Here is a 14,002-nt window from a genome sequence, read left to right on the forward strand (position 1 = left end):
GTGTAGGGTTGGTGTAGGGCAATAGAATATACGGTCTGTACAGTAGAAAAACCATTACGCCTATGGAGAGTCCCCACAAGGATAGCTGACCAGACGTGTGTGTGTGTGTGTTTAATATAATAACTAAATAAAATACCACAATTGGTTACAAGTTTGTTAAAGTTGACTAAAACTTACATCTTAAAAACATTTTACTTTTTTCTTTTGCATTTTGTTACTTGAAATAAAATTAAAAACATATTTTACTTAGCTACGTTTCATACATTTCTCATTTTTGTTGGAGAGTCCCCACAAGGATAGCTGACCAGACGTGTGTGTGTGTGTTTTAATATAATAACTAAATAAAATACCACAATTGGTTACAAGTTTGTTAAAGTTAACTAAAACTTACATCTTAAAAACATTTTACTTTTTTCTTTTGCATTTTGTTACTTGAAATAAAATTAAAAACATATTTTACTTAGCTACGTTTCATACATTTCTCATTTTTGTTTACTTCATGTACTAAAGTAACTAAAGTGAAATACAAATAATAAAAACTATATACATATATGAAAAAACATTAAGTAATAAAAATGACGAAAAACAACAAAACTAGTTACTAAAACTGTAAATGAAAACACAAAATACAAAAATAAAACTCCTAATAAAACAAAAATATATCTAAAAATATTTTTGTAAATATTTTAAAAACTACTATTATAGTATCTCAATGATACTAAAATATCACTGGTAAAAGTTTTTAAATTTAGCCTAAATTAATACATAAATCATTCAGTCAAATTTGTAGTAATTAACTTATTTCACATAAATTAATGATTTTTTTTAAATAAAATTTTCTAATCATAACTTTGTACTCTATTTGTTGAAAGTGCCAGTTAATTATTGTTTTACTATGGTATTTTGACAGAAACTATGATTACCATGGTAAACCTCTGTACTGGCAGCACACAAAAGATCAATCTCTGAAACACGTGCTTCCGCTTCAGACCATCATGTGTGTCACTGACTTGCGTTATTGTATTAATATCCAGCTTGAATTTTCGCGAAAAACATCAAGCATCAAATGCTGCTTCACAAGGCTACAGTAAAACACTGATTGAAAATAAATAAAGAGCACAAATGAATGACAATACTTGGGAATGAACATTAAAGAGTTCGAGCAGGTAAACGGTGAGATCTACAGGGAGCCCCATCTGTCCGCTGGAGGAAACTGATCCAGCTCTCCGACCTCCGAATACTGATGCTCTCCCAGAAGATACGTCAGCTTATAGCGCAAACGCACACACTCCTGAAACACACACACAACACCGGTAAACCTTTATGATGAGCTGAATCAAAGTGTTGTGTTGTTGATTGGTTTAATTATTTACCCCCCCTCTTTTTAATAATAATAATTACAAGCAATAAATCATTTTATAATAAGATTTAATAATAATCTTTTTAAAAGGTATTTTCGAAAAGAAAAAAAAATTTTTGTAAACATTTTATTAGATTTTGTATTTTGTTTAAGTTTTTTCTAATAAAAGGAAGTATTAGATGTGTGTGACCTCCTACCTTGAGTGGGTTGGCGAGCAGCATGACCTGAGTGATGGATGCGGGGGGCAGGATGGGGTTAAAGGGCGCGATCTCTGTACCTGATAGAGGCTGAAGCTTCACTCGCATAGACTGCCACAAACACAACACATCAGACATGTTCCAAGAAAGCTCTGTGGCATTTCACATTTTATATCGAAATTAATGTTGTGAATTGGTTCAACTGAATCATTAAAGAACTGATTCATGTAAAATCTCTGTGTAAATCTGTGTTGGCAGTGGAGGAGGTCGTACCTTGGGCACGGCTGCTTGCAGCACTATGTTTCGCACGGGTAACGGCGCTGTGTTGAGCAACGACACCACCATCACCAGGACGTCCGGTCGACCCGGCGGACAGTCCATCGCAAAGTGCATAAGAACACGGACTCCATCCTTATCATACACCGTCATAGGTAAGACTTTACCTGAGGACACCAGCAGAAACAGTTATAGCTCAGCAACTAAAACAGTTAAACAGGTAAGCTGCAGGATCACTTGGAAACCTTGGCTGTCTGGATATTTAAAAAGTCACATTTCACCCACAAAATCAAAAGAAAAAAAAATTGTATTTATAATAATTGTATTATATAACTATAGTGTAATATAAAGAAATATTAATATACAATATATATAATATAAATAAGAAACATATACAATCATCTATAAGCCTATAATATAAATTATATTATTACACGGCTCTGTGGAATACTTTATTCTGATTGGTCAATCGCGGCATCCAGCGGTATGTTATTCCCAGATAACTTAATGAGTCACTCCGCTATCGTTGACTGTCTGGCGCCATCTTGTGACTGAAAACACTTAACCACCGCCTGTTACAATGGAAGACTGCATTGTATAGTATAATATAGTATAAATTATAATATAGGATTTGAATTCAATATTAATTTTGTATGAATTGTAAAGAACTAAGCCTTTCTGGGTCACATTTCAGACCAAAGAAATTCATTTTAAAAGAAAGAAATAATAAATTATATATTGTATAACATTTTATACAATACATTTATGATAAAAAGAATTATATACTTATAATAATCTTTTTATATATTTTGTATATTTAATTTTTCACAATGAAAATGAAGCCTATAATATAAATACCAACAAAGGATAATTAAGATTTTAATTATTTATCATTTTGCTGACATTTTGACTTTATTTTCAAGCTTTTATTTTTGTTTATTGCTCTCCAATTTTTTTGAGCTTTACGTCCTGTTAGTGTAATCAGTTGATGAATTGAAAATGAAATACTAAATCATTTCAGATCAACTCAATTAGGTCACTTGTCAAGCTATTCAGATTCATACTGCGGTCACTCACTGGGTCGGATGGACTCGAGCGGGACGTACAGGTTGGACAGGCTGGGCTCTGAGCTCCGCGCCGGGCTGCTCTGAAGCGAGTGAGACGGAGATGAGAAAGGCAGAAAGAAAGGGCTGCCCGGAGCTGAGCCGCCTGTCACCGCCTGAGCCCGGGCCACAGCGGGCGAACCGGGCACCGCTGCGCTCACAAACAGGTTAGTAGACTGAAGAGGGGCGGCCGCGGAGCCCATCACACCTCCAGAAAGACCAAAAGTACCTCCAGCGATGCCAGTCAGACCAGAAACACTATTGAGAGATAGAATAAAATCTCATTTATATACTCAAATAAGCTATCTACATAGGCAGCTATCTTCTAAAGGAGCTTTGTAACATCACGGACCCTCATAAGTGACTGATAAGAAACGCTCTGCATGTGCAAACCACATAAGGTTGGTTTGAGGTGCTGTTTTAATCAGGAAGAGCAGAATTGTACCTCTTTCCACCTCCAAAGTCCAGCATGGAGAGATCCTGCAGCCCCTGACTGACAGCTGGTGTGTGTGAGGTCTGCGCAGATGTGTGTGTTGTCGGAAAGACGGCGCTCGGAGCCGAGATGCTCCCAAACAGGTCCAGGCCCGGATCAGGAGCCTGACAGCAAGAGACCAACCAAAAAATGAGAGATTCAGTCATCTCTGTTAACGTCTGTAAGTCCAATGGTTTCGTGTGTCCTACCTGTAAGGACGTCCACTGACCAGACAGTTCATCCAATTTCGGTCTGTTTGGCACAGAGGGAGGATCATTCAGTCCTGAGAGTAAGATAACATTTATGCATGTTATATTGCATATAAACTAATAAAATAAATAGTAAAGTCATGAAAACTGTAAGAATATTTAAATATTATTATTATTAAATAAATTGTATAATAATAATGAATTTTATTTTAATTAACCTTGTTTTCAAACCTTTTTATGTACTCTTTAATAGCAATAATAATTGTAATGTATTATTTTATTTTTATTAAAAATATATTTTTAATAAAAATAACATTTCATACTTCAAACTTATTAATAATATTAATTGTTATTATATCAATCATACATTTTTATTTACTGATCATTGTTTTAAAAATGTTTAATATACTTTTTAGTAACAATATTTTTTATTTTAATATTAATAATAATAATATTATTATTATTATTAACATAAAAGCTTTGAAACTGTTTTAAAAACATTATTAATAATAATAATAATTATTATTATTATAGCAATTATTATTTTATCAATTACAACCTTTATTTCCTAAGTATTGTTTTTATATGCTAAATAACAATTATATTATATTGTATATTATCAAAAATGTAACATTTTCAAAAACATTAATGTTAATAAAAATCATTATTTTATTAATATTATTTATTTATTTAATAAGTATCTTATATTACAGTCGATGCCATTTTATAAAAAGGCTTTACAGTGATTTACACATTTATGTGACCTCTCATAGCCTATTTCTATGGTATGCATCACCAGACAGCATCACAACAATTTAAAAGAGATTTATTACCGAGAGACAAGAGTTCATCGTCCAGCAGGGAGAGAGAGGTCTGCTGCTCAGGAGGTTTGTGACTGGGGCTGCTCGTCTGACTGCCGTGACCGCCGGCCAATCGGCAAGGAGGAGGCGGTAGCACGGGGATGGGCGAGGCCGTGGGATTGGCTGACGGGACCTGAGGAGGAAGCGAAGGAGGAGGGACGGTCGGGGGAGAGGAAGGTTCATCCAGTCTAGCCAGATCAATCAATGTGCCCGTGGTCTCGCATCCTGAGAAAACAAGAATCATCATGAAGAAAATATGATGTATTGGATTATCAAAATATTGCTGCTGAGAGAAGATCTACAGATGATCCCTGAAGTGACGTCACCTTCACTAGCAGCCGGTCTGAGATCTTCACCCTCGCCGTCATCCGCCTGTCCTTCTACGATTCGTTTATAAGAGCTGATTACTCTGGACAAATCATCGTTTGCCTTGAGAATGTCCCCTACAGGAAGCAGAAAAATACTAAACATTTCAAATAAACAATCCTCCATCTTTCTCTGAGAGTAAAGCGGAGCATCATGCCATTTACCCAAACTGGAGTCGTTGTCCTCCGCCTCAGTGGCCAGTTTGAATGCGGTGCGTCGTAGTTTATCACAGCGCTCATACAGCTCCTGGACACAGACGTCAGGTCACATATGAGTGCTTTTGTCATGGTTACATCAACTTAATTATACAAGCTCTAACCCCTTATTTACACTGCACACATCTGTAGCACATTACGGCTCCAACAAGGTTTTGTTTCGTCCGCCACGCGGTGGAGCATTTTAGAAGCAACTGGATTCAAGAGATCACAAGATTTGCCTGTCCGGCGTTGTTTTTTTTGGGGTTCTACCATGGATAAATTGGTTAAATGGTTTTGTCCAGTTTAATTGTGTTTATTGCCATGTTCTGCTTTGTTGTGCTGTAGCCTACATACAAAGTCAATACACTTAAAAGTTCAATTATGAGTGAAAAGTTTTAAGATTTGTAGCGGTGTTTTAGTCTGCACAGGCTGTTTATTTTGTATTTGAGCTGTTCTGAGGTTTCTTGGACATGGCATCTGCCAAAAATAGACTAGGCGCCTATCTTTAGCGAAGCAGCACGGAGAGCCACTTCTGAGATGCTTTTAAAACGTGCCGCGGCGCGGCTGGTACAAACACAAGCATTGACTAGAGTGGCCACGATCATCTCCAGTGGCCGTGTCAGAGCTGTAACACGCCACAGACGTGTGCCTTGTAAATAAGGGGTAATAGTACAGACAGGAAACAGCTGTAATGATACAGTACAGAACTTCTGTAATCTGAAGTGTACAAGTGAAATTTAACTGTTAGAGCTACTAAACCAGCGGTTCTCAACCAGGCAGCCAGTTGCTGGGTTGAGGCTGCAGGATAAGTATTTAAAGTACCGTATTGGCCCGAATATAAGACGACCCTGATTATAAGACGACCCCCCTTTTTCCAGATGTACCTTTTGGAAAAAGGCTTTTTAAAAACCAAATCTTGTTTTTTCTCAGTAAAACACATTTTGTCTTCAATTATTTTCATATTGCATATTTTTCCTATTTTCATTTTTGTTTTGAAAGTATGGTAAAAACTGGTAAAATGTACCAACAATCACATTTAAAAAATATACATTTTGATATACCATAAAAAAAAAAAAAACAGGTAGCCCATCTGAATTAGGACATTTAGGCTATCCATCTAATAGTAGCGCACCAATATCTTATTAACAGTAGAAGTTAAATCTTACTGTAGTCTTCAAATCTGGGTACTGTCTTACGTTTTAAAATCACAAAGGGAGTTTGGTACCATCAGGCTAACGTGACAGTCACGACTCATTCAGCTGTAAGGTTTTCTTATTCTTTTGTTTTTACTCGCGATCTTTACAACACGCATTACATTACGTATTTCATGGCACACTCGTTTTATGCGTATTTGGCGCCACCTATTGTTGTGGGTGTATTATTGACATGTCAAAGTCTAGACCCTGAATATAAGACGACCGCGTTTTTTCAGATGTATTTCCAAGAAAAAAATATCGTCTTATATTCGGGTCAATACAGTAGTAAATTATTAATGATATGTTAAAACAATCTAAATAAAAATGCTAAAAACAAAAACACAATGTCAAGACATAAACTGAAATCATATTTTTTTTCCCCACACTGACTATTGTTTGTATTGAAGAAAATACAGTTCTTTAAACTTAATACTACCAGATTATATTAATAAATACTATTAATAAGTTGAAAACAAGCAGCTTTGTCATAATTACAGCAGAAATACTTGAAATATCTGAGGGCTAAGCTGGTGGAGATTTATGATCAAACTAGTTTCCAGCAACAAACTAACTTAACCACCTGATGCTTAGAAACTCAAGTGCCATTTCTTTAAACTTTCTCGGTCTGCACATTTTATAAACATTGATTGTTGTCAAGTCTGATCTCACCTTGATGAGCTCGTGGTCGGCGTCTGACGATCGGTTCCCGTCGTAGTGACTCAGCATTTCGCTCAGGAGCTTGACGTTGTTGTTCACTTCCTCCAGCGTATTGCTGCGTTTGGTCATTTTCTGCACTCGGGCCTCGTCCTGCATGCACAACACAGATTCAGTCTGTCACATCAATTATGCCACACCTGATCCAGAATCAGTGTGTAAATCTGTGTGTAAAAGGTCTGACATTAATGCAGTTTATACAATTGCCACCACAGATGCAATCACCCTTGAACCATTAGGGTCAACATGAAATCAGATTTGAATATTTACTTTTTTGTAAACCAGACATTTATTAAGGAATTAATAAATATTATTTGTTCAAATGCATTATTTTACAATAATTTTTTTAAATAATATAGTTTTTTAAAATTTTTATTCCCTTGTATTCCTTTAAATGCTTTAATTTTCATGCAATTCTTTCATTGTTTAATAATTTAATTCAATAATCGTTTTCATGTTGAGTTTAAACTGGAGCTCTTCATCCATCTTTAAATATCAGATCAACATCTTGATCTCATCTAAAGATCCTCTCACCTCCTTCACCATGTTTTTGATCAGTCTGTTCGCCTCCTGAAGATCTTCCGGGTTTTTGCTCCTCAGAAGTTCAGCCAACAACTGCCATCAAATCACAGAACAACACATTTTCTTAGTTTCATAAATGGAAAACGCATTGAGTTAAACCTCCAAATCGCATATTTAAATTCAGATTATGCATGCACAGGAAATGATGCCATCAGGTTTCTCACCTTCCCCATGTCCTCATTGTCGAACACTGGGTTTTTGGGCCGTGTCGGAGGGGACGGGATCAGGGTTTTGTCCACTGTCAGTTCTGGGTCCGACATCACAAGTCCTAAAGAAACACACATTGATCAGACAGCCGCTCATGACAGACCAGAGAAAGTTCACTCGTAACATCTCACCTTGTCTCTTGAGCGTCTGGTACGCGTCTGCTATCTTGGCCTCATTGGGAAACACCACCGTCCAGCTGTACAGCATCTCAATGATCTTATTCTTCACCTTGTCAGAAACACTGTCCCCCATATACTGAAACACAAAGTTTTTAAACATATTAGTCAATTACGTCTATAAAGCACACATAAATGAATCCTAAAATGAGAAACAAGATCAAATTTTTGCACCTCTGGTTCCATCGTCTTGAATTCAGTGGGTTTCTGGTTAATAATCACATTCTTGCAAACTATTCTAACTCAAACTTTCTTAGTAAATGTTTTTAAATAAAGACTGAAAGAGCTGAACTTAATGGTGGTGATGTTGAAGTTGTGCAATCATGGTGTAATTCGTTTATAGCCTACGTTTAGCTTTTGTACTTGTAATGATTGTATTTAGGCTTAAAAATTCATAAAAGTTGTTAAGATTATCATGATGAACAAGATGTGCAAGAATCATGGAAGTTTTGTTGGTCACAGAGTTTATTTTCTGCAATAATCCAAAAGCAATAGAAAAAAAAAATCCTATTGGCTTTCTTTTGAGGGAACCAGGGTGATGCTAATTTATGGGTCAGCCTAAAAAAATACAAAAGTCGTAACAGAAAAACCACTAACCTTGGGTGAAACCACTTTAATCAGCTCATTTAAAAACCTATATCTGGCTATTTCGTTGTGAAATCTTCGCCCACAGTTTTTCATACATGCCTCTAGTACCTTCAGAGACACAAAACCATCAAACATCACATCATGTAAACATTATATCATCTGTAAAGAAACTCATAATAAAGCAGCAATGTTGGACTAGTGTTAAAACATCCCTCACCGTCAGAGCTTGAAGGGCTTCCCATTCTTGAGAATGGATTTTGTGAACCAAGAGTCTCACAGCTATCTGAGGACTACAAACACACACCCAAACACAGTTAGAGAAGAGAATCCTGTAGTTTTCAGTCATGTTGGATTACGGATGCTTACCCTTTTCGTTTATAGCCTACGTTTAGCTTTTGTACTTGTAATGATTGTATTTAGGCTTAAAAATTCATAAAAGTTGTGTTCATTTGTTAAGATTATCATGATGAACAAGATGTGCAAGAATCATGGAAGTTTTGTTGGTCACAGAGTTTATTTTCTGCAATAATCCAAAAGCAATAGAAAAAAAAAATCCTATTGGCTTTCTTTTGAGGGAACCAGGGTGATGCTAATTTATGGGTCAGCCTAAAAAAATACAAAAGTCGTAACAGAAAAACCACTAACCTTGGGTGAAACCACTTTAATCAGCTCATTTAAAAACCTATATCTGGCTATTTCGTTGTGAAATCTTCGCCCACAGTTTTTCATACATGCCTCTAGTACCTTCAGAGACACAAAACCATCAAACATCACATCATGTAAACATTATATCATCTGTAAAGAAACTCATAATAAAGCAGCAATGTTGGACTAGTGTTAAAACATCCCTCACCGTCAGAGCTTGAAGGGCTTCCCATTCTTGAGAATGGATTTTGTGAACCAAGAGTCTCACAGCTATCTGAGGACTACAAACACACACCCAAACACAGTTAGAGAAGAGAATCCTGTAGTTTTCAGTCATGTTGGATTACGGATGCTTACCCTTCCAACTCCTTATTGATCTGGTCACAAAACCCGATTATGTATTCCCAGTCCTCCTGCCTGTTGGTCGGGTGTGTGGCTTTGTCTGTGGAGGACACACACCATCATAAGGACCAAACAATCGGCCCTGTTGAGCTCTGTGTCTGTGATACACTGGCACAACAGTGTGAGGGCCAATCACGGGGATGCATATCAATATTAGCATCAGTGATTACAAGAAAAAAATAAAGAAAATAAAGAAGTCGTCCTTTACAAAAACCGCTATGCATGTATAATATTAGCATAGTCATGTACAATTGTATTTACATGGTATGCTCATGGTGCATGTCCAAAAAAATCATTGTATTATGATGGTTAATATACTATTTAACACCCTGGATAAAATCATTTAAATTGATCATAAGTAATGAATTAGCAATCACTGCTGTAAATCCTGAAGCTCTGGTCTGAACTCATCCTACATGAAGCTAAACACGGACTTTGAACTTTAATCTGGACTCATGATCGCCAGATCTGACGGTCAAAATGCACTCTGAATTGATAAATCATACTATAGGGAAGGCGTGGCTCGTGAATATTAATTATGAGATGTGACGTTCGTACACTGGGCATATCTGATTGGCTGGAAGGCAGACGCTGGTAAGTGGGCGCTGGCGAACTAACGAATCCTACTACGGTGAAGTCTTGGCTCTTCGATATTATTTATGCATCATAATTGGACGCCCCGAGAAGGTTACCAAGCAACGTCAATATGAGATGATTAATATTCATGAGCAGACCCTCATTATAGTATGATTCGAAATTCCGCTGGAACAAGCTGAACAAGAACGTCAGACGCGTCGGTATTAATGCAAGCATTGAAGACATAACACAGCAGTGTTATTTACACCTATTATGAAATGCAAATGATAATAATGCACGTACTGAGCCAGGATTCCAGTGATTCTCCCTCCGGAAACGCCATGATCCTCATTTAACGCTTTGACTCCATAAATCCACACATTTCCTCCTTAAATACCACAGACATTCGTCAAATTAAACTGACTATATTAAAAGAAAACATAATCTGTTCCATCCGAGCTTGTATGCAGCGACAAAATACTGCTTTATTTATATTTTTAAATGAATAGTGCATCAGCCGGCAGTATCATCAGCTGCCTGTATGTAGGTCCTTGATTTAGACGCCTCTGGTGATTACAAAATAAAAGTCACTAGCGGGACGAGTCTTGTAGGATTACAAAATAAAAGTGAAACTAAAATCTTTAAAGTGCTATTGTTGTTTCAAAGGAACGATTTGGAACGAAGAGAAGAGAAGAGAAGAATTCTTGCAAAAATAGTTGGACTATTATTTTTATTCAGTTATTTTATATACAGTAAGATATCTTAGTTGTAATAAATATTCTGGTAATATAAATGTATAGACTTTCGTGTGACAATAGATGAGAAAACACAAATATTTTATTGGATTATTTTAAAGAATTGTAACTAATTAGCAGTAAATCTACCGTGGATTACTTTTTTACGTATCCAGCATGGATTGTAAGGCACAGAAGCTGGGAAAGGAAGTGAAGGTATCTAAATTTATTAGATAACATTTGCCTTTAAAGATATATATTAAACAAATGTTATGATCACAGGCAAAAGGAATGGACTATTCTTAACAGTGCCTTGTGACCGTGAAGACCTTGAATGCAGACATTTACCGTAATAGTTAGTTCTTTGTTCCAGCTACAGAAAAACCTGCTGCCTTGCAGAGTTGCAAAATGAGGCTTGTTAAGAAACAAATGCACACTAAGAAAACAAAAATCAGTAGAAAAACAGATAATGTCCTGGCAGAAAATTACCTGTACCTATGTCAAGTTTACAAACATTTCCTTCAACCCTAAAGCACAACACAATGCAAAGCATCATTCAAATACATGTAAAACACCTGTGAAAAAATCAATATGAAAGTTCCCTTCAGATTAACATGGAACATTGGGCCCTATTTTTATTAAAGTATAAATTAAATAAAAATAGAAGTCAAATCTAAAGAATATGTGATATATGAATAAATGTATATGAATATATCAGTATATGACTAAAATCCAGTAAGACAAATGCATATAAAGAAAAACAAATGAACTCAAATACAACACAGGTGCATGTTTGCCCTCTGGATGTCAATCCTCTCACATAATGCAGTCACACCCTTTTATGAAGTTCACATCAAACACAATTAGACTAAACTATTTTAGATAAAACAAAGTAGCTACAAAAACATGCAACATTAATGATTAAACGATTGATTGAGTGATGTAAGATATAATAATGAGGCAAATCAAAAAAATAACTGGCTTTGGTTCATGAGCTCCTTTTTGACTCGAGTGTCTTAGTTTTAAACTGGAAATCTATCAAGTTTTCTCATTCATGTTTCTCCGGTCATCAGTCAGATCCATTAGATCAGGCTTGTGAACCCTATGACTCAAAGTCTATGTCAAGCGTAACTGGTCCATTCATTGAGAATCCGATGAAGAATGACACTCTTTTGCCAGATTCTTTAGGTAACTGGCTTCTGAACATCGGATAGACCTTCACATCTGCAGCACTGATAAAACCATCACAAATTTGACCAGAAACTCTGTAAAGTTTCTCACAGTCTCTCACTCGCTTCCACATTTTCTCATCATCCCATTTAGTTGAGATATTCTGCTCAGATCCTAAACAGCTGTTTATATCCCTATGAGAAATCAGGCCACCGTAACCTTCGTCCTTCCCTAAGCAAAAATGGACAGCTGCTCTCTTTCCATTAGACACAGGTCTCAGGTCTTTTAAATATGACAGCTTCATTTGTGACACAAAAGTTGGTAATGTACAGTCATCCTCTTTCCATAACAATAAAATTGTGATGTAGTGCAATGGCAGGATCTCACTGAAGGGTGTGGGGTGGTCGATTATTTTAAGTAGTAAGTTGCGAAGGTCTTGGTAGGGCATGATATACTGAGATTCAGGGTTAATGTTGGCCAGAATTACATTGGCATAGGTGAAGTTGACAGTGTCCATCGGTCTGGCCTCTTTCCACTTCAGATTGAAATCATACTGCTGGATGATCTCTTCAAGTGTTGATGCCGAGTCTCCCTTATACAAATATTCCAGAAGGCCGGTATAGGAATCACCCTTGTTCCTCTCCAGCCATTGGCGCGTCTGCTCAATTTTAACCATGCGGTTCATGTGCTCATTGTTGACCAGCTCACTCCAATTTATTTTACAAAAGAGGTCAGTATACTGTTGAAAGTACCTGGAAACCTTGGGCTTTGTCAGCTCTTTTTGTTTGTCTTTCTCTGCAAAAAAAGGGTGCTAAATTGACAAAAAAATTATCAAGAAAATAAAAATTCTTCATTGTGCCCTTTAGTTGAAGAAGATAGCTCTTATGCTTCTGCAATACTTGGTAATATTGGCTATGTGCCCAAGGTTCCCACTACTCCCTTCAGGGATCAGGTGGTGAGCCTGCAAGCGCTGCCCCCAGAGGAGGCAGACCCAGCCCTAGCTTTGCTTTGTCCTGTCCGAGCCTTCAGATGGTATGTAGACCAGACACATAGCTTCAGGACCTCAGATCAGCTCTTTGTCTGTTATGGAGACAACACAACGTTCCGGTTCCAAGTGGAACGGGTATGTTTCCCAGTGTTATCCAATCTCACTGAGTGGGTAGTGCTACGACAACAGTGACTGGCCTTCTTGTCGCGAGCCCTGGCCCTCACCAAAAAGGGGCACAGGAAGCTCGCACAAGACATTGGAAGGGGCAGCATCCGTGGCACTTTGGTTGGGAGCCCAGTTCGTCGGTCACCAACGTGACTTGGAGTGACCGACCGAAAGGGAACGTCTCAGTTAGGTATGCAACCCTCGTTCCCTGAAAGAGGGAACGGAGACGTCACGTCCCGTAGCCAAAGCTACTGTACCACCGCTCGGCTCCTCAGCAAAAACCTGAGTATGTGTTGCACTTGCTGCCTAGTTATACTCGCGCTGCAATCAGCAGCAGCTGGATGCAATCATCGCATGCTTAGTTTACACTCGAAGTGGATTGGTCCCAGTTCGTCGGTCACTGACGTGACATCTCTCAGGGGCGTAGATTACGCAGGGGACGCGGGGGACGTGTCCCCCCCACTTTTAATATCACGTAAATTCGTCCCCCGCACTTTTTCGGGCAAGTGTGTTCGCAAGAGCCGGTGTGAATAAATATAGATTAAAAATGTAATGAGACAGGATAGTCTGTGCATGATCTGATGTTTTATTCAGACCCAGAATAAGGCGAGATGAACATCATGGAGCGCTAAACACGCCATGCAGTGTATGTTTCATTCATACTCGAAGCCGGAGGGCGCTCTCACGCAGAAAGTCGTATGAGGAAATTCCTAATATGGACAAAAGCGTCAAGCTATCCCTGTATGAAAACAGTTGTTTTCACAGAAAACAGAAACGTTTGGAAACATGAAGACATTAAACATACGATTGCGACAATAT

General features: G+C 37.4%; 1 protein-coding gene and 1 pseudogene across 2 annotated transcripts in view; both read right to left on the reverse strand.

Annotated features, from left to right (window-relative positions):
- Window positions 1–10,680, reverse strand: part of LOC107677341 (ADP-ribosylation factor-binding protein GGA3-like) — a 12,470-nt gene extending 1,790 nt beyond the window's left edge. The window contains exons 1-17 of one of the 2 annotated variants that reach the window (XM_016472220.1): window positions 10,430–10,680; window positions 9,506–9,590; window positions 9,357–9,429; window positions 9,149–9,247; window positions 7,871–7,994; window positions 7,697–7,800; window positions 7,485–7,565; window positions 6,906–7,043; window positions 5,008–5,089; window positions 4,804–4,920; window positions 4,451–4,702; window positions 3,618–3,691; window positions 3,382–3,533; window positions 2,911–3,194; window positions 1,831–2,000; window positions 1,558–1,668; window positions 1,137–1,291 (exon numbers count right to left, since the gene is read on the reverse strand). In XM_016472220.1, coding sequence (XP_016327706.1) covers window positions 1,181–1,291; window positions 1,558–1,668; window positions 1,831–2,000; window positions 2,911–3,194; window positions 3,382–3,533; window positions 3,618–3,691; window positions 4,451–4,702; window positions 4,804–4,920; window positions 5,008–5,089; window positions 6,906–7,043; window positions 7,485–7,565; window positions 7,697–7,800; window positions 7,871–7,994; window positions 9,149–9,247; window positions 9,357–9,429; window positions 9,506–9,590; window positions 10,430–10,478 — 2,106 coding nt within the window. In that variant the 5' untranslated portion in view covers window positions 10,479–10,680 and the 3' untranslated portion in view covers window positions 1,137–1,180. Of the gene's footprint in view, window positions 1–834; window positions 1,292–1,557; window positions 1,669–1,830; window positions 2,001–2,910; window positions 3,195–3,381; window positions 3,534–3,617; window positions 3,692–4,450; window positions 4,703–4,803; window positions 4,921–5,007; window positions 5,090–6,905; window positions 7,044–7,484; window positions 7,566–7,696; window positions 7,801–7,870; window positions 7,995–8,512; window positions 8,612–8,720; window positions 8,789–9,148; window positions 9,248–9,356; window positions 9,430–9,505; window positions 9,591–10,429 lie in introns of those variants that run through there. The other variant, XM_016472221.1, reaches the window with a different exon arrangement.
- A 1,244-nt stretch (window positions 10,681–11,924) lies between these two features.
- Window positions 11,925–14,002, reverse strand: part of LOC107677330 (sterile alpha motif domain-containing protein 9-like) — a 12,942-nt pseudogene continuing 10,864 nt past the window's right edge.

The sequence above is a fragment of the Sinocyclocheilus anshuiensis genome, unplaced genomic scaffold, assembly GCF_001515605.1.
Source record: "Sinocyclocheilus anshuiensis isolate Anshui unplaced genomic scaffold, SAMN03320099.WGS_v1.1 scaffold644, whole genome shotgun sequence".
Lineage (NCBI taxonomy): Eukaryota > Metazoa > Chordata > Actinopteri > Cypriniformes > Cyprinidae > Sinocyclocheilus > Sinocyclocheilus anshuiensis.